The sequence below is a fragment of the Thamnophis elegans genome, chromosome 2 (assembly GCF_009769535.1).
Source record: "Thamnophis elegans isolate rThaEle1 chromosome 2, rThaEle1.pri, whole genome shotgun sequence".
NCBI lineage: Eukaryota > Metazoa > Chordata > Lepidosauria > Squamata > Colubridae > Thamnophis > Thamnophis elegans.
Window position 1 is genome coordinate 99,485,392 of NC_045542.1, and position 27,890 is coordinate 99,513,281.

Consider the following 27,890-nt stretch of genomic DNA (forward strand, 5'->3'; position numbering starts at 1 on the left):
GGGGTGAGCGCGCGCACCCAGTCGAGTTCTTCGGGATGCGGTCCGCGTCTCTTTTCCCTCCGACGCACCGGTAGCCCCTCCCCTTTAAGGGAACGGGGCGGGGCTACGCTTGCTGCAGAAACCTGCCCTTTAAGAACGCCCCGTTTCCTTTCGCTGCTGCTGCTGCTGCTGCTGCTGCTGCTGCAGCCGGTGCTGAAAGCCAGCTCCCCAGTCGCCGCCGCCGCCGCCGCTGCCGCCGGAGGAGTCCGGGCCTCGCTTTGCCATGGTGTCCTGGATCATCTCCCGGCTGGTGGTGTAAGAGCGCGAGGGCGGCTGGGCGGGAGGCCCTCTCTCTGTGCTGTTGCCAGGCAACGGGATGAAGATGGGGACCGGGGGCTCGGCCGGGGCTACCCTCCCCGGGGCTTTAAGCGCGCGCGCCGACACCCCCCCCCTTTCGTTCTTCCCCCGGGGCAACTTGCCGGGGGGGGGGTTCGGGGGAGATCAGCGCTCCTCGCCCTGAACCTGGCGGCGGAGAAACCAGACGGGGCGTTGCCTGGTGTCCGGGGCTCTTTCCTCGTCCCCTTGGGGAGGAAAAACTGCCGCGAAATAGACGAGGTCGGGTGAGCCAGCCTGACGGGCCTGGGCGACGAGGAAGGGAATTGTGGATGCAGCAGGTGGGGGAGAGAGCAAAGCACCTCGTTGCTCGGCCTGCTCGGTGGGCCGGTGAAGGTGGACGTAGTGAGTGGGTGTGGGTGGGACTGGACGTCGCTCAGGTTTGCGAGAGTCTGACGCCCACCCCGAATAACTGGAACCTCACACACTCTCTCTCTCTCTCTTTCCTTCCTCCCTCCCACCCCCGTTTTTATTCGTTCTTATTTTCAAAACTCTGGTTGCAGTTTGGTTTTTGGCACCCTGTACCCTGCCTATTCTTCTTACAAAGCTGTGAAGACGAAAAATGTGAAAGAATATGTAAGTGCAAGGCAGCCATCATATTTATTTTAAAAGGACTAATCTTTCTCTGCTATGTTTGCCGTTTGTCTCCTGATCTGGAAAATAACTAGGTTTTGTAAATGAGCAAGAAGCGGAGATTTCACTTTTTGTCAATATGTTAGGTTTTTTTTAAAGGATCTTATTTATTTGATGTGAACATACTGTGGGATAGAGTTCACATGCTTGTTCTGCTCTTAAGCATTTTCTCTGATATAATGAACACACAAACGCACACACGCACACGAACAATAAGCTGATGATGTCACCATATGCTTCTTCAGCTAATCACTTCTTGCTTTTAATGTTATAAAAGTTAAAGCTGGTATAAACTACTAGCTATTCCAAAGCATCGTGGTACACTGTCTTTGGAATAGCAGGCTTCAGCCAATTTAAACATTGTATTTTGCACATTAAAACAACAGCTATGTCACTAACATATTTGCACAAAGCATGGAAAGCTAAAAGTGCTTTTTTATGCCCATGATGAAAACACAATGCTCAGTTTTGTTGTCAATTTTAGTGGTTCTTTTTATTGTAGCCCTGGAGTATTGGAGGGTTGTCACAAGTACTTGCCATTGGGTGTGTCACTTGACAATTATTATGAAATTAAGAAACAAAATTTTATTTTAAATGAAAGTTTCTTAATTGGACTGTAAAGTACAGTATTGAACATCCCTAACCACTTTTAGCCATTTATGAAAAGGTTAATATACTGGGTTTGTTTGTTTATTTTGCTATAGGGAAGTTAAAGCAAAAGAATATGTGTCAGGAATAATGATAAATAGATAAAGAATTGGAAAAGAAGAAGTAGGAAAGATTGAAATTAGTCTCAAGAGTAGTGCTGCTTTTTTACATAGATGCTTCTAATTTTGTTGTTCCATGCTTTGCCAATCAAAATGAAGTATATACTTTCTTTATAGGATCGTTATTTATTTATTTATTTAACTTGCATTTTGTCAAACTGTCAATGACTCTGGGTAGCGTATAAATCTACTTAATACATGTAATTCGAACATTCACAAAAGTTCATTGTAGAAAAAAGTAACCAATTGGTTGCATTTGAAAATTTGGGCTAAAAATCTTCCTAAAGCAGCTTTTGGCAAATTGCAAAATATTTCCACTTTCACATTATTAGCTTTCATAAACAGCACATATGAAATTATTGTTGACCTAGCATGGATTATACTATTTATGTGATCCACAAATGTTATTTTCAATATTTCATGCTTTTTCTAAGAACTAAATGGTGGAGGTAACAAAATGGGACTTACCAGAGTGTATGTCTTTGCATGTGTGTTCTTAGTGATACCCATGCTTTCAATTTTTAAGGCCATGCTTGTTCTGAGAGGAAACTAGAAAGTAGAACATTATTCTTATAAAGAGAATGTTTATGCCAGTTTTGATTATGTGATAGTTACATTAATTAGCTGTCCTAAATTTGTTTTTCATCAAAAAGATGTCAATATAACTCAAAAAAACTTTTGCCCTTATAAAATAAATGAACATTAAAGACATTTGTCAAATATATGTCATGCAATATATTATGACCTTTTTATTCAAACAATTAATAGTATGACTCTCAAGATTTTCTTTCTTCCAAAGATTGTTCCCCCAAGGAAATGCTGAAAAAGCCTTTGTCATAGTATTCTAAAGCCTTAGTTACTTAGAATAGGCCTATTATGCAAACTTTTTAACAACTAATCTTTTTTTTTTGTCCCAAGAATGACAAAATGGGATTAGTGATGTGGTAATTTTACCATCATGGAGGGCTAAAATGTTTGCCCATTGTCTGGAACTATAAATTGCGGCCAATTTATTTATTGTGGCCAAACTCACCCCCAAAATCTTTTAAAGTTATGAATTCCCTATTTAATATTACAGGTACCAAACCAGGCTTGTTCTGAAGCCAACACAAATGAGAATTTCAAAGCTGTACGTAATAGTTGTGGGTTGCTCATATGTTCCGTAAAAAACATTGAAACATCCTGTGGGGGCAATATAAGGAGAAAGAAAGATAGTTCTAAATATTCTGGAACAAATCAAGGCTTCCAATCTTTTTAGGCTAGGGATCCATTTGACATTGTGAAACCTGTCAGGAGTGAAAATGGCTGTCATGGAAAACTTACCCATTTCTAAAACCACTATTAATATAAGCTGGCACAAAACACCAATTTACCAGAAGCGAACTGGTTGAGAAGTTTCCTGTCATTCTTTCTGGGCTACAAAGCTCTGCTTTCATCCCCAGGTTATTGCCTTTTTTCTAGACTTGTAAAAAAAAAAATTAAGCTGCAATCATCCACCATTTTTTTTAAATGTGTAGTTTAGGTCTTTGCAGCATCTAAGGGCATTTTTGGAGATGAATAAGATCCTCTAGACTGGTGCTTTGTTTGCAGTATTAAGGAGAAGAAGGAGAAGGAGAGACTTCTTCAGGAGTATGATGCAGCTGATATTCCATACATGCTACCTATAATTCTAGAAGTAGAAACCCATCAAAGCTAGTAGCAATTAAAAGCCCATTCATAGCCCATTCTCCATGAATTTGTCCAATCCCCTTTTAAAACTTCTTGTCTCAGAGACTACTACCATACTTGATTCTAACCAGATGTATATAGAGATTTTTGTCCCAATTCAACCATTCAAAGAGCAGGTCAGGGAAATTACAGTAATTTAAAATCTCAATTGTCTATTAAAATACAATAGTAAAATATATTAATTAAAATACAATAAAGTCAAGAAACTCAAGTGAGACATTGGGCATATTACCAGCATATTGATCACAGTTTGTTAAGCATTTCTTTGAAACCTGTCTCAGTACGATGTAGGGTAAGCATTGTAATTAGAAGATGTAACGGAAAGAACCTTAATGAATCTGACAGCACATTTTCCTTTAGGGCAGCCAGTAATTTACCGAAACAAAGGTAAAATAATAATGGAACTTATGTAAAGTAGGGCACCTAAGCTTCTGCTACCCAGTGTATGTTTCCTGTCCTGAAAAACTATCTGTAATGATTTTATTTATTTAAAACATGTATACAGCCATCCATCTTATAACAAACTCTGGACAGCTCCCAATCAAAAATTATCTTTACCATCTTGGAGAAGTCTTAAGCGTACAATAGAAAACTTACAAAACTTACTAAGTATGAACTGGTAGTGGAAAAAGGCAACTTCCATACTAAGAAATGATTGGAATAAGATTGAAAATAAAAGAGTTATTATTTGTGTTTTTCTATAATAAAGCTGTTCCGGCAGGCCTGGGGGCTGATGAGTCCCTCCGGGAATAGGGCAGCATACAAGTTCAATAAATTGAATTCTTGGCCAAGAATGTGACCATTGTAAATGCTTTTGGTTGCTCTTAAAAATACAAAAACTAAATACAGATATCTGTGTCAGTGACTGTTATCCATAGCAGTGATAATCATCTGTGTCACTCCCTAAACTAGGTTTCAGACTTATGTCTCTGATCCTGACTTAAAAGGATCAGAGTTCGAAATGCATTCTTGCCACTAGAATCTAAATTAGGCATGAAAATCTGTTGATTACCCAGAATGATGACACAAAACTATAACTAAATTGCTACAGATTAGGAATACCAACAACTTTTCAGCATCACCCGACTAACCTCTTATTTATTAATGAAAAATATTTTCTACCAAAAAATGTGTATTTATTATAAATAGTATATTTTATAAATACAAAAATATATAATATTATATATTCTATACCCCAAATCTTGGGAAATTGTGTATCAGAAACTAGAAAGTTCATCTAATTGCAATTTGCTTCTGATCACATGCAGTAGAAACAAATTACCACTGTCCACAATCTATATAATAAAATATGAACCCATGCCAAACACAGCATTAAATAACCTTCCCCAAACCATGGCTGCTATTAAAACTACTCCTTATGACTAGGGATCCATGAAGTAAGATCTGGCAGGTAAAAAGAGCAAAAAGCATTGCAACCTACATGAGATCATCTGATCAATTTAGGAAAGTTTGTAGTTGACAGAAACCAAACTGGAAGTACAGAAATTTATGTGGAGATGGTGGAAGAGTAGAACTGTTAATTGAGAAGTGGAAGGAGATAGTGGGCATTCCTTATTTGGCTTTGGTGCAATACTCATTCTTTTATCACTTCACTTTTGGATTACTGTTATTTATTAAACATATTGCTGCTCTTGAAGTTCATTTAGAAGCTACACCATCAAGAGTGTAGCAACTCAAATAGAGACTGGCTTATTTCAGTTTGTCGTATATCCCTAATATGGGATTCTAGTGGTTTCCAGATACAGTTTATTCTGGTGGATATTACTTTTATGTATCAATAACCGAGGGTCCCACAAATTGCCTTCTGTGAATGAAATCTGCCTGTCTGATGTGTTTTCATAGGGAAGATGGCCGGAGGGACCCCAAGGACAAAACTGCCCCTTGGTGTCCTTCCTTCTTTGTAATAGTGTAGCTCCAGAGATGAAAAAATGAGCTTGTTCTTTCAGAGGGCCTTTGGGAATGGTGTGGAAATTGCTCCTGAAAGTGTGGTAGTAAGCAGTGCATTGATAGTTACGGTATTATTGAAAATTATGATAGTGCTTATTTCCTTTCATCTTATCATAATTTGGTTATTGTTTTACATTTACCCTGTAATACTGTAAAGAGGAATGTAAGCAATTCAAAGTCAGTTTACATTTGAAGCCACATGTAAGATTAAAACTCAGTCACTACTGAGCTTTGAAAGCCTGCCTGAATAAAATTGTTTCCCCAGCTTTACAAAATGTCAGTAACTTTGTTTGAATTCAGAAGTAGGCAGGCCTAGCCTGAATACTACTTGGATGAGAGCCTACCAGGGAAATAAAAGACTATAGGCTAGACTGGTAAATTGAAAAACATCCTGGAATAAAAGCAATGGTAAGCTGTTCACTGTTGCCATGAAAATGCTGTGATGTAGTCACAATGAGTTAAACGCAATTGGAGGGAGGCTTTATCTTTTTATAGTAAGAACAGGCATTTGCAAGTCTGAATCAGCTGTTCAAAAATATTTTCAATAGATTCCTTGTAGTTTATTTGATTGGAAACTAAAAAAGTTCTCTAATTAGGAAAGAAAAGTATGTGGTAGTTTAGAATGGAGATGGGTAAAAAGGGATATAGATTAATGTTTGGACATGGCAGTGTTGGGAATTCTTCTTTTTCTTTGTAATATTAGAACACATGTTCATAAGAAAGAAAGAAAACAATTCTGCTGGATCAGACCAGGCCCATCTTAGGTCTGCACTGTGTTTCTCACAGCTGCCAAGTAGATTCTACTGGAATGTTTGCAACTAGGAGACCAACAAATATTCCTCTCTTGCACTTTTTCCAGCTCTGTTATAGCCTTTTTCAACTGTAACAACCCAAACTGTATACAATATTCTAAATCAGGCATGGATTTATATAACAGCATTACAATATTGACATTTTTCTTTCAGTTCTTCAGAATTTGCATATCTTCTACTTCACATACACTGACTCAGCACAGAATTTTAACTGAGTTATTCAGTATGATCCCAATATTTTTTTTCCTAGTTGGTTACACACAGGTCAGATTCTGTCAGTGTAGATGTGAAATAGGGGTTTTTTTGCTCAAGAGTGTATTTGTTTACATATATTTAAACTGAGTCGCCTTAATAATTTGGCTGACCACATACCCAGGTTGTAGAGATCCTTCTGGAAGCCTTCAGAATCACTGTTGGATTTTGTTTTCCTTAAGAGTTTAATAACTGCAATTTTATCAGGTGAAGTTAAAGATGGAAAGATTCAGTGATGATCCAAAGATTTGACAGTCACATATTTAAATGCCTATGGAGATTCTCAGTCATCCAGGTCATGGTTGTCCCGAAGGTGCTTTTTCAAAAGGCAACCTTCGAAGAAGGTCCCACGCCCATTTGCATTATTCAAAAGATCCTGAGGGCACAGATAAACTTCCAAGAGCCGCAAAGTGTCTCAGAAAAAGTATTAACAACTAGATGACTGCAAGGAATATAAATCCTTCCATTCTCCGCCATTTATTTAGAGCTGAAGAACCTTGGATGAGAAGCGAAACATCTTCAATCAAAAACAAAGAAAATCCAGTTGCCTTTTGAAAAAGCACCTTTGCGACAATCACACATTTAGATGGTTGTGAAGACATCTAGACAAGATTATTGATATTTGTTTAGTACTGATATCAATAATTACTAGCCTTGATACAGTATATTCCTCCAGAATTTAAAAAATAATAACCTGCTATATACTGTACATTGAGAAAGGAATTTTTAGCCAGCCCAATGAAACAAGCTATAGTCTTAATTTCAAGGATATGGATGACTTCTGTGTAACATTATGCTGGACCAGACAATCCATAGCTTGATTCTGCTGGGCTCTGCTTATGCTCTTACATTCTTATTTAATAAACAGCAGGGGGAGCTAGCACCTGCCTGCCCGCAATCAAGATGCTGACATACAATATCTGTTATATGCAGTATGTTGTAATAAAACACTATCAACTGTTAATTTCTGTGTAGAATCATGATGCTGATATGGGTCTTTTAGGCAATATGTTTTCCTCCTAAATATTTATTACACTATTTTGGAGAACTCTCTTTGTTTTCTGTAGCCACAAATATGCTCCTTAGCGCTCTTAAACTTTTAAACAAGTTTTGAAAAAATGCCCAGGATTGCAAAAAGCTTTTCCCCATCCTTGAGGTAATGGAAATGTTCCATTAGCAGAAAAATTTCCATGGATTTCTTTTGATGAAATTCCCTCTGCTTCCAATGTTATCTCTTATTAAACAAACTATTGGACAGCAAAGATACCAGTTATATATATATATATGCCAGTTACTAGTTATATACTGCATTGCCAGGCTTCAATGTTTGAAGCAAATAAAATTGGAGGGAGATAAAGGGGGAAAGAAAATGCATGAATAGGCATGACAAACTGCTTACAAACAAGCATGACAAACTTTGCTTACCCAAGCATCATTTTTATAGTGATGTTTGTGTAAATATTTGTTTTTATATATGAGAAAAAATTGTTCAGAAGGTTTGGCACCCCTATATATCAAATATGTGTTTTAAGGTAAGGCCTAATATTCAGCATACTTTTAATGCAAAGGTTGCCTTGCAGGTTAAATGGATGATGTATTGGATTGTGTTTGCCTTCTTCACCACAGCCGAAACACTCACAGACATCATTCTATCTTGGTAAGTCCTTTACCAGTGGTAAGAATGACTTGATGCTGTAATATTTTTTAAATCATAATTTAAAACTGGCAATTATGTTGTGATGTATTTCAGTAAAGTATTCTATTTTCTCATTCTTGAGTGCTTTGAATGTTTTTTCTAAAGTTTATTTTATTTTAAATTTTGTTTGCTGTATCACATATGATACAAAGTACCTCATAAATTGAATGTTTGAAATTGGCAATAATATATTATTCTTTCTTCCAAGAGTAATTTTTAATGGATTCTTTTCAAATGAGATTTCAAAAAAAAGCATTCTTGAAAAGAACGAGAGCCAATTTAGTATAGTGGTTAAGGTTAAGGTGCTGATCTATAAACTAGGAGACTGAGTTCTAGGCCTCCCTTAAGTATGAAAGCTCACAGAGTAACTTGGGGCCAGTCACTCTACACAGTCCTACCCACCTCACAGGGTTGTTGTTATGGCAGAAATAGAGGGCAACTGGCTTTTGTGGTATTGATTCTATTCTATCTGTAGTTCATTTTTTCTCCCTTTGCTTATTCCATCTGTACTATTCTAGACATCAACCTTTGTCTGACTCTAACCTGACCCTTGATTCTAGCTTTTCCATTTCTCTCAGGTTTCCCTTTTATTTCGAGTTGAAAATCGCATTTGTGATCTGGCTGCTCTCTCCTTATACCAAGGGATCCAGCGTCCTGTACAGGAAGTTTGTTCACCCAACGCTCTCCAATAAGGAGAAGGTATTGCAACTTGCCCAATTATCAGCCATGAAAATTGAGTCACTTCAAATGTAATTGGGTTGCAGGAAAAAAAAACTTGAAATTAATCATATCCATGTTTATTCATGCTGAATGCATGGCAGCTGGAGCTGAGCATAAATAATCTTTCAAAATTGCCTAGCTAATATCTGGACAGAGTTTATTCAAAAATATTTCAAGGGCAGGATTCCTATTTAATAATGAAAGTAGCATCAACCCAGAAAAGATTTGATAGGAGGAATTCCCTCCTGATTTATTAATCAAAGTAATGGGCATGATGGAGATTGCGGGCTATTGGAAAGATGATTGTACAATGAAATGTACTTCATATGCACTCCTCCTCCTCCACATCACTAAGTAAGTGCAAGAATGCCAAATGCCATTCCTGTTAAAAAAAATTCTAAAACAATTTTTTTATCACAGTTGAATGAGACCTGATAGAAAAATAGTAAGAGAATTTCTCTGCCAATATAAATGGCAAGTAGGGTTAGCCTGGAATCAGATTACCCGAGGGACCATCTTCTCCCAGTGGTTCTACCTGTCCAATTAAATCTGGTAAATTGGTCATCGTATGGGCCCCATTAGCCAAGTAATATCCAACTGGTAAGGACTAGGAGACATGCCTTCTTTCTCTGCCATAATCCCCACTCTCTGGAAGACATTTCCTTTCACCCTTGAGGATGACCCCAAGCCCATTGGCCTTTCATAAGGCCTTTGTGCTTGGGTCTAAAGCCTTGGGTGTGTAAATGGCCTTTTTCCCTGGCTATATTAACATCTATGATGACTTTTTTCCCTTTGCTACCATATATATTTAATTTTGTACTATATTGTACAAAATTTGTATTTGTTTTAGGATTGCTCACTTCCCAGAGTCACTTCTTTGAAATGGGAGGTTATAAAAATTGAATGAATGAATGAATGAATTGTCCCACTGAACAAGAGTAAATTTGCAATCTGATAAAAATATGCTGACTCTTATTTGAGTAATGATGATTGATATTTCACAGCCACTTTTAATAATGCTGTGCATGTTGCTTTACTGTGTGTACATGCCAGGACCTTCTATCTTCTAGTATAGTATAACTTCTAGTGTCCCTCTGAAAAGTCATATTTGAAGACTACTTGTTAGGAGAAGCATTCATGTGATTTAGAAACCTCCAACCAAAAGGAAATCCACAAATCAACAACTTTATAAGTATGTGTACAAATATGGTTCCCATTCTTTCATAGGATAACCTGGATCTTGCCAAAATGTTCTGCATTCGCTTCATTAACAGATTTTTTTTCTTGAATATCTATTTCTTGTAAAATATGTGGCAATAATGGAGAATAGGTGTGCAATTACTTTCCGTTGTCTCTTGTAATTCTCGCACATGATAGAGGTACAGAATTATCAATTCGGGGTATGCTTGTGAAAAATAAAAGAAGGATGGTATTCAGTAGATGACAGAAATTTCTTGTGAAGGTTCCTGTGTCTCCTTTTTAAAGTAGCTCATGCTTTCTCTTGCTAAAAAGTAAGAAGAGCTATGCAGTTTTTCATCCTCCAGAGCAATAACATTCATTGGAATATTAAACTACTTTTCTTTAATGGGCATCAGATTAAAGTTGCTGTTAACTTTAAGTTGATCCAAACTTTTAAAGCTCCAATATGTTGTGCCATGTATTTTATCATAATTTCTTAGAATTTTGGGCTTTGGGTGGCAAATGATTCACTTTCTACAGCCTCATAATAAAAGAAATTAGGTTTTTATGGAGAAAATGATTGCATAAAAGAATAATGTTTTTAAAAAATCAGTTAAATAAATTATTATGTTAGAGAGGAGTAATGCACTAAACTGTAAATTGTATCCTCCAGCAACTTTAAATTTTATGAAATACATTTTATATTTTCTTGATTTTTTGTTGTTAGTACGTATGCAAAAAAAGACCCCCTTTTCCAATCTAAAGGTTGGTCATATTGCCTGAAAGCTGCAATTTGTATTTTTTTTTTACTTTATTACAAATCAACATTATGCTGTTTTATATCAGATGTAAAAGATCCATATATATTTAAATTTTCATGCTTCATTGTGAAATACCCAGAAGTGCCAATTAGGAAATAATTAAGCCCTTCCTTTTGAATGCATTTGATGCAGATCATATCAAAAGCATTGAGAAGAAAGAGACTAATTATTCCATTTAAGATTCTATTTTAAGATTCTGTTCTATGTAAGGTAAAAGTATTCTAATAGACACAGCACTAATGTTTCTTTCAGAGCTTAAATAGTTTATGAAGCAAGTTACTTTTGGTTAGAGTACACAAATCTGTATTTTTTAATCATGTGTATTTATATTTAGTTCAATGAAACATCTCCAACGTAAATTAATATCTCAAACTATTACTTTTCTATCCTGCATAATATTCATTGTTGGCCCTTATAGTTTTTTTACTGTTCAGGGTGTGAAGTCAGTAGGGAATCCTGTGGTTTTTTTTTATTTTTTAACTGTATGAACTTTTATTGATTGATTTGATTTGTGACTTTTACCTTTGGAAACTCAAGAAGCCTGGGTCTCCTTGATGCCCATCCAACACCAGAACTCACTGGCCCTAATGATCATTAGAGGTCACTAGGTAGATAGCAAATATTAAAAGTTCATGTTCTGGTGAGATTACCATCAATAATACCATTTCAGTTGGTTTTGATCAGGAGTAGAAAAAATCCTTATCTATCCAGGATGCAGAAATGCTTGGTACTTTCTCAACTCCTATTAAACATCTACATAAAACTTCTGGGTGAGATCATCCATCACCATGGGGTGAGATATCATCAGTATGCTGATAATACCAAGTAGTACATTTCTGCCCCTGGTGACCTAGTGTTTATCTACACTCTTAGTGCCTAAAGGCTTTGGGGGTCTGGATGGGAACAACAGGTTTCAGCTGAACCCTGGCAAGACTGAGTGGCTTTGGATTTTAGATCCTTCTTTTATTTGGGGATTTAGCAACATTCATTCTCCAAGCCTAACCGTAACCCTAACCCAGTGTGTAGCTTTAGGGTTCTTCTGGACTTACAGCTCCTACCAGTGGTGGGATTCGGACAGTTCACACTATTCAGGACCGGTTGTTAACTTTCTAAGCAGTTTGGAGAACCGGTTGTTGGAAGAAATCTCATCTTGTTTTTTTCTACTTTACAGGGCTAATTCTGTAAGGAAGGCAGGAAGAAAACATTCTGGTGTTGTTTCTAGCCTAATCTTTATTGCCCTGCTTACAGAAACTCCCTCTCCAGTTAACCCTTATTACTTTGTAACAGCTAAGGTGAAGCGCCCATAGACGTGAGTGACATTGAGTTGGCCATGCCCACCCAGTCCCTGCCTACCCAACTGGTCATTAAGGCAGAGAACTGGTTGTTAAATTATTTGAATCCCAGCATTGGCTCCTACTCAAAGAGTAGGTGGGAGTCATGCCTGAAAGGGCCTTTGCACAAGTGGCATCCAGTTACGCTCATTTCTGGATTTTGGAGACTCTACTCATGCCCTAGCAACCTCTCAAATGGACTACTATAATATGCTGTACATGGGGCTGTCCTTGAAGAGCATCCAAAAGCTTCAGCTGGAGCAAAATGGGGGAGCATAGGCAGTTATGCATGTGAGATCTGCTCACGTGGCAGCTCTGACACCTGGCCTGCTTTGATTGGCAGTTTGCTTTCAGGTTAAATTCAAGGTGCTGATTATAACTTTTTTTAAAACCGTACATGGCGTGGAATCAGGATATTTGAGGGACTGTCTCTCCCAGGTTACACCTACCTATTTCAATTCCATCAGGTCCATGAGTGTGTTGCAGGTCCCACTGGCTAGAGAATGTGAGATAGGTAACTATGCAAATGTGATTAAATAAATAAATAAATTACTTTCTACAGACAGGCATCAAGAATGTATTTGACAGCTAACCTTTTAGATCATCACAATGGTGCTATACAAAACATTCAGTGGCTCCATTTGAAATAGCAAATTGTTTGTCTGTCTATCTTTCTATCTCACATTTCTACATCACCCATCTCCTAAGTGGGTGGTGTAGTGTTCTGACCCCCCCCAACCTGCAAATCACCCAGACACAGGTTTGGCTGTTTGCCATTCTTTAATCATGGCTTTATCAACTCCTTTGGCTGAAGGCCCAGACACGACTTACATGCAAGACTAGTTGAAAATCCAACAGGTACAGATACACGACAGAGTATTCCAATACTGTTTCAAACGGTTGTGTCTTGCAAATGACCCCTCCCCACTTCTTCACTTATATACTCTCTTGGGAGGGGCCAAGCCACAACCACCTGGGCTTAATTATCGTCTCTAAGTCTGCCTCCGCAGCTGCTGCTTCTGTTTCTCCTCCCTTCTTTGTCTGGCGTCAGGAGCAAACTGCCTTGAATCCTCCCCACTGCTCCATGCCTCAGGCGCCTCCTGGTGGCCAACCAGCCTCTCTGGTCCCTGCTCTGAGTCTGAACTGTGCCCAGGGTCCTCCACATCTTCCCTGGCAGACTCATATGGTTCCTCACTATCCGAGTCCAACAGCAGCTCCTGCTGGGCCACAACATGTAGAAAGCTAAGTGACTCTAGGGCTAGGCAGTTTACAATAAAACCACATATTTTGCCAAATATTTCTATAATGTGAGCTTTAATTTAAAAATGGAGATCTGAAAGAAAATTTCCAGGATCAATTTTTGTTTTCTCTGGTAAACTATTGGCAAGTGTGATATTTTCAAGATTATAAATATTGACTATTAACTCTGCTACAATATGTGTGTGTGTGTGTGTGTGTGTGAGAGAGAGAGAGAGAGAGAGAGAGAGTTATGTCTATCTCGGCCCTTAGTTTTATAGGATTAAATTAACTTGAAGTGCTCATGTAAATTCATCATTAAAACCATTGAAGTGTCAATAGTGAATTCCAGTGCCACACAATTTAGTAAATCTTTATTAAGAATGATCAAATATCCAAAAAACAGCCATGAACACCAACCAACTAAAACAGTAACTAATATACTGTTAGAGTACATATTGGGTACTTATCAGGGATTTCATCAAACTGATAATCTAAAATAAAAATAAGCCAATTTGTGTGGTATATCAGTTGCTATTTTTTATCTCGTGCTAATAGACTTGCATGCCATCAGGTATGATGATCCCTATTCAGAATATCAGTAATATGAGGTATTTTGTGACCCTTTCTTGCTGAATTTTGGTATGCATTGACAAACTATATTATTATACAGTTTTATTATACAAACTATATAAAATTATACATTGTTAAACAGGAAATGATGTTAATTAGTATGGGATATATAACATTTTTTTTATATGCTCCAAATACCTTTTCTTATCCCTTGATATATATTATCTAGAGATAGTTTGTAGCCCATTGTGATCAATAAATATTTACTAGTACAGTTGAGAATTTATTTTATTATTGATAGAAGGTGATCGGAAGATTTGCCTTCTATTTCAATGCTGAAACATAAAGATAGAGTGCACTCCACAATGCTTAGAATCTTATGCTAGAATTTTATAGGTAAATAATGTTAATTCCTAAATGTAGTCTTACTTCATTTACTTACTTAAATTCTAGGAAATAGATGAATATATTAGCCAGGCCCGTGACAAGAGTTATGAAACTATGATGCGTGTTGGCAAGCGAGGATTAAATCTGGCAGCAAATGCAGCAGTTACTGCAGCTGCAAAGGTAACTCCTTATATCTTTATTTAATATCTGCCTTGCTCCCTTCTGCTTGGTAATTTTGGTGTTTCCCTTCACTGCATTCATTTTCTTACTGTCAACTAGCTACATGCCATTTGGGCTGTTTCTTCATGTTAGAGAAAAGACAGTCATTTCATTTTCTATCCAAATTGTCATTGACGTTCCATTTTTTCGCCTTTGTATTTAGTTTTTCATCAAATGTTCTTTCAATGTTCCCCTTAAAATGCATTCTGATGTAGTACATGTGGATAATTGTAACTAGAAGTTGTGTTTTAAAGGGCCAGGGGGTTTTGTCTGAAAAACTTCGGAGTTTCAGCATGCAAGACTTGACTTTGATTCGAGATGATGACACAATGCATTTGCAAAGCCCTGAGTCACACATGCATACGTCTTCTAAGGGACATCTTGAAACTATTGATGATTCAGGTTAGTGAAGTCAGTCTCTATTAAATTTATTGATTTATAGATCTGATCAAACTAAACATTGAAGGTGATTTATAATTTAAAGCAACACACCGACAAATAAAAGATAATTCAACATATAATAAACGAAAACAGATAAATAAAAATCCATACCTGTTATAGAAGTGAATTGGCAAGAGACTCATTTTCACATATTAATGCTTTATAAATGACTTTATATTGGTCTAAATGCAAATATAAGAGCCTTTGTATAAAAGTTTTAAGAGTATGTCTTAAAAGAGAAGATAATTTACCTCGTGCATTTTCCTGGAAAAAAGAAAATATTATCTCCTGCATCAGAGGGCTCCTGGTCCACTTGTATTTTTAAAGTGCATCGTCCTCAGCTGCATGTAAAAGAGAGCGGGATACAAAACGGGAGCTCCTTGCTTAAAGTAACCACAAGCATGTATTCTTGCATTCTATCCATCTAGATCTTTATCTCACCAATGAACCTGACTTGGAAAGGGTAATTGGTAGAAACAGGAGAATTTGATTACATAGCTGTATGAATAGGCTTTTCATATCCTAAATGTAACTATTCATTTAAGTGTACTATAAAATACTAAAGAAAAAGAAAGGCTGCCTAGAGTGGAGGGAATAGATGGGTTGTGAAGCTACTGTAGCTCTTTTGTTATAAAGGAGTGGAATTTCAGTTATGGGATTCAGAAATACATTTAATTTCATATTTCCCATGAGCTTGAGTTCAATTCCTGGTACATAAATATACTCTTTTTTTCCCTTGCCTCTATATGTTAAGTATCTTTTTTACCTTTATGAAGCAGTCCCACTATTGTTTTTCTCCTTAGGTGCATCTTTTTACTCTTCATCTGAGGACATGGCTATGACTCAGAGACATAATGGAACACAGTCTGATTCTAGAACTGAACCATCTGATGATGATACAGGAGACAAAGTTCCCAAACGAACCCAGAGCCTTAAAGCTCCTAAGAAAACAATAAAGACTGAGGTGAGGTGGCCTGCAGTTGTATGGATCCTCTATGTATAGATTGTAGCCTCTTAAAAAATAAAAGGTGGAAATACTTGAATCATATAATGGCACAAACACGCTTCACCATGGTACACTTTCCTTTTTTACTTCACTACTAAGGCTTTAACTTAGTGTCTGCCTTTCCCAATAAATCAGCCTTCATTTTTGTTTTACATTATTTTTCCATTCAGACAGAATTTAAATAAATGAAAGCAGTCTGATAAAAAAAAACCATTCCTGTTCAGACATTGGTGTTAACCATTTCCTTATAAATAGTAACATGTGGCATGATTTTACTTGATACCATTACGTACATTGCAATTCATCACTGTCTGGAGAGCAAACTCTTCCTTGAAAATTCTCAGCTGAATACACTCATAACTGAGAATATACATTTTTCAATTGGGGGTCAATATCTCGGCTGCAGAAGCACCATTCTCATTAGGATATATAACTAACAATACTAGTTCTTCTATAGGGGATGGACTAACAACCAACCAGGGATGAAACTTTATTCATCTTCTGTTTTTGTTTTTTTTGACATAATTAATTTGTTTTCAGGAAAGAAACAGAAATTAAATTCAATCAATGTGTTTAAGGCTGTTCAGCTAAAATTGTTTACCCAGTATTCAGTCTGATTATTAAAATTCACCAGAGAAGGAAGAGAAAGGAATAGAACAGAATTACTCAAGTTTCCATGCCACTTGAAGGGATAGTTTAAAGAATTAAAATGGAAACAATTCTCCTACCTTTCCTTTAATGAGACAATTACAGCATTTAGTGTTGAAATGTTACTCCCATAGAAATACCGGAGTTATGGCAATAGCTCCAGTTAGTGATTATTGTGTTATCTTCTAATTTTAAAGTCAAAATCAGAACCAATAAGCATCTGTGTTCTTCATCCATGCCTTCTGCCTCCATATTGAATTGTTTAAACTCTTAACCCTTGAAAGCAGTTCTGCTACCTGAACTGAAGGGATAATTGGAAGGAAAGGTTCCTTTTTCTTAGATCCTTGTCTTTTCATGCTAAAATTTCTTAATAAGCTGATTGCTTGGATACTTATTAAATTTCTATCTCACCTTCCCAATAAAAAATCTTTCTAATAAGAATTGTTATTACTGTAATATTGACAATAATAAAATAAGTATACAATTTTACTTCTGTTTTTATTGAAAAATGTTACTGCTGTTATATAACTTCCAGAGATCCCAATCAATGTTCCCTCTAAGCTGTGCGGGTGTGCGGCCGCGCACGTGGCAACAAAACACCACGCAGCAGTTTCCAACTGCTGCGCAGTGGTTTTTGTGAAACACCTTCCACGATAATAGGAGAGGAGAGCGAACCTGGAGACAGCAATCAGTTCTAGGTCCACAAGGCAGAAAGTAGCTGAGAGAAGGGGTGTGGGGTTTGGGAGAAGGCATGGGATGGGCTCCCAGCAGCGACTGCTCCGATTTGCCATTTGAGAGAGGGGGGGGAGGGAGGGAGGGAGAGAGCACAAGCGTGTGTATCCCTCTTTCCTTCAGCCCAACACTGGCATCTCGACCAGACAAGAGGGACTGCAGAGCGTCTCCTCAAGCCTAGGGCAGCAAGTCATTCGATGGGAAAGTTGCCCTTTGGAAGGAATGACCCGGCTTGGCTCCCGCTTTGTCTCTCCTGTCTTGTCTCTCCTGCCTCGTTGCTTCTCCATTCGGTCGTTGGGCGGCAGATCGAAAGCGGGAGCCAAGCTGGGTCATTCTTTCCAAGAGACAAGTTTCCCATCTAATGACTCACTGTCCTAGACTCAGGGAGACCCTCTGCAGTCCTTCTCATCTGGCCGGGATGCCAGCGAGAATGTTGGGCTGAAGGAAGGAGGGATACACATGCCCTCTCCCTCTCCCCCCTCTCTCTCAAGCATTAGAGAGAGAGAGAGAGAGAGAGAGAGAGAGAGAGAGAGAGAGAGAGAGAGAGAGAGTGAGTTAGTTAGTTGGTGGGCAGATTTAGCACTTTGTTAAGTTTGTTTCTCTGTGTGTTGTGTATATATACATGTCTCCATAGATGTAATTGTGCAAGCATTTTTTTTCCTCTTTAAAAGAATTTTGGGATTTCTCCTCACCAAACCTTTAAGACTGAAAGAGTTAGAGCTGAAATATAAAGAGATTGTCAATCACCATACTGTTAGATTGATAGGCAATTATGGACTATCTTGATTATATCCTCCTTAGAAAGAATATGCTACTGTATGGTTGAGAAAAAGATCAAACTTCATTCCATGGAAATCCAACAAAGTTCATAGGGAGGATTTCTTTCTACTATGGGCTTCTTGGATCAACAGTGAATATCAGTTATCAAAAATGTAGGTAGAAAATTAAACAGACAATAGGCAATTACAAAAAGCGAAGCCAACTTTGTGAATTCTGTTTCTTTGCACGTAGTGACTTATAAATAGACTAATGTTCTGAAAACCTGACCTAAATTACTATATATTTTAAATAGCTGTAAAGCTAGGCTGAAAAAGTTGTTCTCAAGGTATTGTGATAAATTCAATAAAAAGAAGGGAATTCTTGATGAACTTAAGGAGAAATGAGTGTATTGGATAGTAAATGCACAAATAAAATTACCAATCAAAGAGAATATTTGCACCTCAGGGTTGAAATGAGATGTCCTCTCTTCCTCTTTCCTCTTCCGCTTTTCTCTCTCTGTCTCTCTTATCTTTTTTCTCTCTTCTCTTTCTCCTTTTCCATTCTTCTTTCACTTTCTCTCTCCTTCTCCCTTCTCTCTCCTCTGTCCCTTTCTGTCTCTCTCATCCTTTCTCTTTGTCTCTCTTCTCTTTCTCTCTCCTTTTCCATTCTTCTGTCACTTTCTTTCTCCTTCTCTCTCTTTCTGTCTCTCTTCCCTCTTTTTTCTTCCTCTCTTACTCTCTCCCACTCTTTTATCACTTTCTCTCTACCGCCCAACCTGTCCCCATACTTATCTTCAACTGATCATGTTTGCAATAATTTACCTTTTCTAAATAGGTGCAGTTCCCTTACCGGATCCCTCACTCACTCAAACACACACACACAAACACACACACACACACACACACACACACACACACACAAAACCATTTTTCTCCATTCCAATTCGGATCCTATAAATCAATTGCTCTGTGAAACATCTGTGAAAAAAATTCAGGTGCTCAGGCATGAAAATGTGCTGCTCAAACACTATACTTTTCCGCACACATTGAAAAAAAATTAGAGGGAACATTGATCCCAATCACTAGTTCAGTTGTTAGAGTACTAGTAGTAGTAAAATGGAGGATTTAAGAAGCAGCATTTTTTGCAATCCTGCTCAGTTTTTGAAGCTGTTAGCTCAGTGGCTAATTTAAACCATTTTTCAAAATATCTTTTTTTGGGGACTAATGTAATGTTGTGCATCTCTTGTTTGCTCTACAGCCTGCACAGAAGGCAGTGAAAGCCCGCCCCAAGAAGAAAGCTACAGGCTCCACTGCTGTTGGTGAATCAGCCTAAGGACAATCCAGCTGAAAATCTGTCCCAGAGCGCTCTTCTGCCACTGTGAGGGACACTCTCCAAGGAATGGGAGCTGAGATCATGTACATAACAGCTACTGCTTTGTAGAGCTCATTCCCAGGCGAGATGGTGATTGAAATTTGGCACACAGATCAGAGGATGGCCATCCTCAGGAATTATATACTCTTCATCTCTGTGATGGAAAATGCTAATCTGTCTGTATATAGCCTGTTGTTTTGGGATTCCCTCTCCACGTGTAACCCTAGTAGAGAAACTCTTTGCTGAAATACCTCTTTAATTAGGGTTAGAACCACTTTTGGCAGAGAGGCTGGTAAAAAAAAATGGTGCAATTGAAATTCTAATTTGCATGGAGAGCTCCTGGTAGCTCTTCACTTGCTGTCATGTTTTAGCTGCTATGGGGAATTATTGGGAAGTGCCTGAAGCAAGAACTGGTACTGAAAACTAGCATTTCAAAATTGTTTTGGAAAAAGAAAGGAAAAGTGATTGTTTGCTGTAAACGCAACATCTTCACTGTCTGTGAAGTGAGCTTTAGCAAAGAATTTCTTGGCAGGGGTGGGGGTGGGTGGGCAGGCTGCAGTGACTTGAGGAAAAGATTAATAGTGATGAGAATGAAAGTGGCTGGCTTTGCTACCAGTATCTGGTCTTTCTATGCAGAAGCCTCTTTTGCTTGAGTGGAATTATTGTGACTTTGCTTATGTTAAGTATTGGAAAGGGGAAATGTTTTTTGAAAGTAGAGGAAAGATGACAAAACTAAGTGAATCGTGGTTGGAGCAGGAAATATGGAAATGCCTGAACCTAGATCACTCTCTCCAAAGAGTTAGAATCCAGAATAATTACAATCTAAGTATCAAACCTTTGGACCCCTTCTTCAGAGTTGCCTTTATATTTTAGGTTTTATAGGTTGGTCTGCTTTCTGTAAGAATTATTTCAAAGAAGTGGTTGTGTGAAAGCATTTGGTGGATAGTAAACTGAATGGTACATAAATTCCTGCTGGCTTTTGTTTGTAATCAGATTATAAATTGAAGTGAATCAGTACATCCAGGCAATCTGGCCAAAAACAATAATTCTTTTTGGAGTTTTTCTGAGTGGCATTTTGTAATAAGTGGTAGGGATATTTCCACTTATCCTAAATGTAAACAATTGATGTGGCTACTCAGCTCTCAGGAATTACTACTTTCTACCATCCAAATCTTCCATTGTTCTCTACTTATGCTATTTACTTGGTGGAGACAGTACTGTTTGGTGTTAGGTGACCACAAGAATTCAGATTTTATATAGAATGATGATAGTACCTAATTGGTAATGAAACATCTGCAAGAAAGCAACCAAGCTCAGAGAGGAACAAGGATCCTAGAGAATTATAATAAAATCAATGAAAGTAATCCTTTAAATGTACCGTTTCACAAACTTTAACATAAATAATCAAAAATTATAAAGTTAGGAAGTTTACTCTGATTTTTACTAGGTTAGTTCCATTTTATGAATACCGCTTATATCAAGGCTGCCAGTCTAAAAATGAAGCAAATCTTTGCCTATTAAATTTATTCACAAGATATTAGATGGCAGTACCAGCTTTTAGATATGCAACATAACACTTCAGTGTGTTGTTTGAAAACTTTTTTCCTAAGTTACCACATTTACTAATTTTTAAACACGTTTGTTCAAATGAATCCATACTGAGTTCAGTGCAACTTACGACCTAGTAAGCATACTTTCCAAAGTTGCCTCTTTAAACTAACTCTCTTGTTTTGCATTCTTGTTATAAGATGTAGAGATCATTAAGATTACAAAGAGAATTTCCTTTAAAGAAATTGTTTTTATTCTACTTTCAGTCAATTACACATCCTTCCACTTGTGTTGAACTTCTGGTTTGGACATCTGTCAGTTCTTTTCCTGCAAGGACAAAGAGAATATTCAGTCTATTTGCTGTTCTCTTTCCTCCCCGATAGTGTTTAATGCCAAAGACTTGGCAAACAATTAAATGTATTTTTTTAAAAAAAAATTGTCAAGGATGCCCTAAATATGAAATTAGCCTTTTAGTAGTTGGAAGATTGACTTTGCTGAGAATAAAAATGTAGAAACCTACTGTACTTTCTAGTTAGTTGATTGCTCTTTCCCAACACTCTGCAATTATTCTTGAGTGGTCCTGTTTACAAGGGGTTTAGGTATGAAACCACTCCATTTATATATAAAAAATATGAATAGGGAAAGAAAGTGCAGTTGGAGTCTGGCTTGACTGTATTGAAAACCTTTGTATTTCTGCAGTATTAGAGGGGGAGGTATGCTCCCTTCCAGAATGAAGGTGGCACGGCTTTATCCAACTGCTCTTTGTGTTTGTGCACATTCTGATTTTTTTATTTATACATGTCTTTTATTTCTCACAACATGTATATTAGATTGCTCCCGGGGGTCATGATTCTTTGTTTGTCAGTGATTTGCACAGAAGTTAATGGATTAGGTTCACAGCAATCATTCTTGTTTATTATTCTCTGTTTCCGCAGTGACTGTTAGCAGTACTTTCCTGGATAATTAAAGCTTCTGCAAGAGGCTTGTTGCTCTATAAAGCAATTCGTTGCTCTATAGAGCAATTCGCCTTCAAGTCTAGTCTTGAGAAAACTTCTACTGTAAATGTTCAAATTAGCCTGCCCTGGATACGCTTGTCATTTACATTATTTGTTTATGTTCCAATTGCAGCCTAGTTTGTGTGTGTGTGTGTGTGAGAGAGAGAGAGAGAGAGAGAGAGGGAGAGAGAGAGAGATGGGGGGGAGAGAGAGAGAGAGAGAGAGAGAGAGAATTGTCTGCATCTTCCTCAATCTTATATCTTCTACCAGAGGCCCGAACATTTAAGAGTTCTGTGCAGTATCTTAGCTCTTCCTAGCACTGTACTGTTCTAGGCAGAGAGCTCTGATATTGCAGCCCTTCTCCTAGCCTAAGAGTCACACAGCCCTTGGGACCATTTTGGCCTTTATTATTCTCATCCTTGCTAGTTCCTCCTTCAGGCCCAGGTTCTATTCCAGCATCTCATACTCCTCCTTCCTGATATTTCTGTCACTTGACACATCTATCACCATCGCTGTCTTCTGATCTTTCTTTCTTTCTTTCTTTTTCTTCCTTCCTTCCTTCCTCCCCTCTCCTCCCTTTCTCTCTTTCTCTGCCCCTTCCCCCCTCTGTGTGCGTGTGTGCTTGTGTGTGTGTGATACTCATGACTGTTCACTTTTTTTGACACCTTTCAAGAATATTATGTCACTGGCCTGCATTCAGCTTTGTAGATATATATATATTACAGCCTTAATAGATCTTTCATTTTGGTTGTCAGCCTGAGTTTAAAGAATCTGACAGCTCTGTTATGTGGTTCCTGGATATTTGGCTTAGTGTTTTTCTTGTTCACTTTAGTGCTGAAGATGTGGCTTCTTCTAACTTATTTTTGTACTAATTAAAAACAATGCCCATATATAATTAAACATTTTGCTGATTTTTAAAAACTGTACGTATTAATTGAAACAAAAAAGGAACTAATCAGGTATGGGCATATAGGGGGTGGTATTTAAGTTTTTCCTTGTACATTGGAAACTCAGCAAAAACTTTCTTTCCCCAGCTGCTATTTGATAGGAAAATATTTGAGGAAAATTCCAGTTAGCATCAGTGAAAACTTTCAGATTAATATTTGGCAATACTATTGCATGGAAAGAAAGGAATATTTTTTATTGGATTCCTAATGCAGATCAGTCTCCCTTTCCAGCAGTTGTTATTTATAGTGAGAAAAAGTTATAAGATTACCTGTTAGTAATCCATTCTGGGAGTGAACAATTTCCTAATTTATAGGACTACCAGATCTAAAATATAAAAATCTGAACAGCCACTGGATAACAGCAAAGAATTAGAATTTATTGCCATCTAATGACCCATCAGAGATATTTTCATTCAAGTCCTAATAGCCCTTTATTTGGACAAATCAGTGGTGTGAAAATAAAAACACTGTGTGCAACATATATGCATATAAAAATATTTTGTAAAGCTACAAAAAGTGTAGAAAATGAAACTGCTCCCCTGTGTGGAAAGATTACAATGCTGGTTTTTCAGTTTATAAAAATGGCAAGTAAGAGGAAAATGATAGAAGTTTATGGAATTATGTGTTTCTTCCCTCTTTCATAATATTAAAACTCAGCGCCATGCAGTAAAGTTAAATGTAGGAAGTTCAGGACAAATAATTTTCAGCATTTCTGCACACAACTCATAGTGCATAACTTTGAGGGATTGGATAAATGCATGGAGAATCATAAACATGTGGAGGAGGCTGGACTGTTGCAGGATTGTGATGCACACTCTACACTTTACATACTAATATGCAACAGTAAAGAAAATACAAAAAGGCAAAGTTTGCATTGTGATGACACAAGTTTAATCATTTTGGCTGCATTAAGAACAGCCACCTAAATGGAGAATGGTTATTAATTATGACAATTATCACACGTTTCTGACTAATTCTGACTAACCAACACAAAGGAAATTATGCTATTGCCTTCATGTTCTGTCTGCAAACTTCCCATAGGCATTTGCTTGACCAGTGGATGAATAACTGATGGGCTGTGATTGATCCAATAAAGCTGGACTGAAAGATTATATCATTAGTGCTTTATGCTGAAAGATTCTGACAATGGGACTGTTACGGAGACACTAATCATTATTTAAAATTTGTAATTTCAGTTCACATTAGTTTTACAAAACAGCTCTTGATTTGCCCTTCTAACCTGCAATTCTTGATTTGCTCTTCAGAATGGAAGAAATCAAAAGTTTACAGATTATCTTTGGTAGCTTAATAGCAATGTAGAGAGCCCAGGTTCTGCTGGATAACAGTGCATACTATGTTGTTTGCAATGCCACAGATATTCTCCCAAAATTCATTTTAAAATTCTGCCAAAATTTTAATTGTGAGAATTATGGAAGCTAATCAGATTAATTGTACTCATTTTAATTACAGTTTTTGTCCTGCCCCTACCCCTTCCTTTATCCTAGTTAGGTTCACTGTACAACAAATCACTCAAATACCAAGTGTAACCATCAGTCCATCAAAGGTGGTACAGCCATTATTGAAGAGGGTAGTAATAATATAATTCTTATCCTGTGCTCATATCATAGTCTTCCTGTTGTGATTTGTATCATTATAATTACAAATTATAATGTTGTTTAGAGCAAGAATAACATGTCTGACTTTCAAAAGGTTGGATTGTGTTATTTTATATATAAGCCAGACAGTGTCAAATATTTATTCAGGAATTCAATGCTTTTTATATTTTCAACCAGTGCTGTTGTATGGGGTAGAATAAATATGGACAAAATTTCAAATTATCTCAATTTCAGGAACAAATGTACTTTCTTACAGTGCTTAGAATGAAACATTTTTAATACCATGGCTGTGGTATTCAGGTTTATGCATTATTTCTTTTTTTGTTTTGTTTTTTTTCCCCAGTCAAACTGGTCATAACATTAGTAACAGTTGGTTTTATGTTTGTGAGTGTTGAATGGAGCACAAAAAGGGTAAGATGTTGTTGAGTTTTGCATAATCTTTTGAGTTTTGCATAATCTTTCATTTTGGAGCAGCTCATTAGCTGCTGATAAAAAAGCACTCCATTTTCAGTGTTAATATATAAATCCAATGTTTGGCAACATAATCTATGCTCCCAAATTCATCTAGCTCCTTTAGCCAGAATTATTGCAAGGTTTAGCCTGTTATGTGTTTACATTTTCATTTATGTTATGTCAAAGGGATAGTGCTACAGTCATTCTTTTGCAGTCATATAAAAGACTTGTTTGAATCTCCATGGGAGCTCAGGAGGAGAGCCCAAAATAGTGGCTTATAATACAGAAATGTCAGCACTTTGCTTTCTTCGTGGCAATCATGACAATATGGTAGTGTATATTTTCTCTGTTTCCTGCCAGAGAAAATAGCTAAAAAGAGGTACAGTGTGACAAGCATTTTAACATGTTACCTTGATTATGGACATTATATCAGTTCTGCAGAAATCTATAAGAGCACTTGATGGCAGCAAAGATCTCTCTATTTGCTGCTAACTGATCCTCACTTGGATTTGTGAAGCCCTAATCTCGATTGTTCATTTAAAATTTTATTGACTGTTTTTAGAACAGCTTCGACTGCTATGAAAAGTCCTCAGCATAGATACTTGTTGAGTTTAGAGAACAGCTTTTCAAAGAATTGGAGGAAGTATCCACTTATACACCAGTATGTATAACCTTTAGACAGAGAGAATGTGAATGAAGTACTACCTCTCAGCAGTGTTCCGTCATTTATTAATATATTTAATGTTTTAAAATAAAAGATCTTGAAGCATGAAATGAGCCAGGAGACAGAGATGATTTGTGATATGGGTAATCAATATAGCCCCCATCCATTGACTTGTATGGGACGATTCAAAGCATCTGGTATTAACAGTTTTACCAAGGAGAAAATGAAAAAGTCTTGCTTCTCCTCAGCAGTCTTGCATGTGCTGTTCCCTAGAATAACTGACTGCAACAACTGTCTGCATCTTGGGGGAAAGGAAGACTATCTTTACTCCTGACAGGACAGAGTAGAACAAGGAAATCTAACTTGCAGAATAAATGATTGGAGGAGATTCTCCCATAAGACAGATATGACTAAGCTGAGGAATAAAAGGGAATTTCCAGGAAGATGAGATAATAACTACTTGTTCGCAAGTTCTGTTTAGACTTGGAAGATGAGTCAGCTTACATGAGCTGATACAAATAGCTCAACGTATCAGCAGCCAACTTTGGTGAAGCCGTGTCTTCCTCTTCTTGAGCAAATGCTCAGCAGAACACAGCTCCTGCACACCATTATATCAAGTCTCATAGTTGAATAAGCAATGAGAAACATTTCCTTTGCCATTTCTCTACCATACAGTAAGCTATTTTCAAGGTGTCATGTGCATAGCTATTTGCCATACCCATCATGTCTGACAACTTACCTCTTCTTAAAAAGAAGAAGAAGGCTACCTCTTCTCTATTCACTGTCCTCACAGCTGCTGATCTAGGGAGGAGATTTTGCTTGTCTCTTCCATCATGCAGTGAACTCCTTTAGATATCGCTCTGTCCAATGCAAATTAGTTTACTAATCCAGGAAAGATTGTTTTGGGATCTTTGCCTCCTCCAGGTATCGTTATTCTGACTCATGGAACACCTGTAAAAATATTTGTATCTCACCTCTTAAAAGATGTACCTGCTGCCTTATAGGAGGAGATTGTTGCCTCCTCTTTTTGGGGAGGCAACATTCTTGCTGTATGTGATATTGCTGCATTCCTGAAAAGAACATCCTTGTTTTCTTTGGCAGATACCTTATGCCTATTTTCACACATGCCAATCCATATATTTCGCCATAACTGACTACTTTAAAAAAATGTGGATAGCAAGGAAAAAATAAAGTAAAAGCAAATATTCTGGAATTTGTGTTCGCACATTAAAAATATAAATTGGAATTCCAGAATATGGATATTCCTATCTAATGCCTGTATATTATACGTACGTCAGAACCTCTGTGCAACTCATCCATCTACTGTATTTTATTTGTCAACCCTTAGTAATGATTTAACTGATTTTTGCAGGCTCTCGGTGTTTATGAGATTTATTTCTATCACTTTATATCATTTTATTAATGTTCATAGTTAGTGGTGACCCAGTAGAAAAAGTATTTGGGAAATGTTTATTTGCATGGTTATTTGAATTATTTTCATTGAAATTGCACACACATAAGATATACACACAAACACTATATTATACAATATTTGGTGGTGGAAACACTACATTTTGTTTGAATTCTTTCATCCATTTGTTCTTAGTATGGCTTGGTAATAACTCACTTGATAGAACTTTATTAGATTCTGTTTTTCTTTTGTTCCAAACCACTTTTCTTTGCATATTTGTTACTGGTCAGAATGTTTGTGCTAAATTTCCTTTGTCCTCAACAGAATATGGCAGCTATTGAGCGATTGTAATTTGAAATTAAAATCTAGGGGCCAGTGAAATCTAATGTGTTGTGGAATTCCAGAACCGAAGGTGCATTTTACAAGAGTCACCCATGCTATGAAATCAATTTTCTCTGAACTTGTCTGAGCCAAAATGATGAATTTTGATGTTAGACCTTGGGTCTCTGAAGCCGATAGATATTTGAACAATATTTGAACAAGTGTTTGCAATTCCAATATCAAAGCTGCTACTGTACTATTTGCAATGAGGAAGTGGAATCAGA

General features: G+C 37.2%; 1 protein-coding gene across 1 annotated transcript; it reads left to right on the plus strand.

The window, feature by feature from the left end:
* The first annotated feature begins 212 nt into the window (after nt 1-212).
* On the plus strand, nt 213-27,890 carry REEP2 (receptor accessory protein 2). The gene is made up of 8 exons (XM_032212357.1): nt 213-294; nt 876-948; nt 8,113-8,189; nt 8,807-8,927; nt 14,542-14,655; nt 14,949-15,096; nt 15,939-16,099; nt 19,538-27,890. The coding sequence occupies exons 1-8, from the start codon at nt 263-265 to the stop codon at nt 19,610-19,612; spliced, it is 801 nt and encodes a 266-aa protein (XP_032068248.1). The 5' UTR covers nt 213-262; the 3' UTR covers nt 19,613-27,890.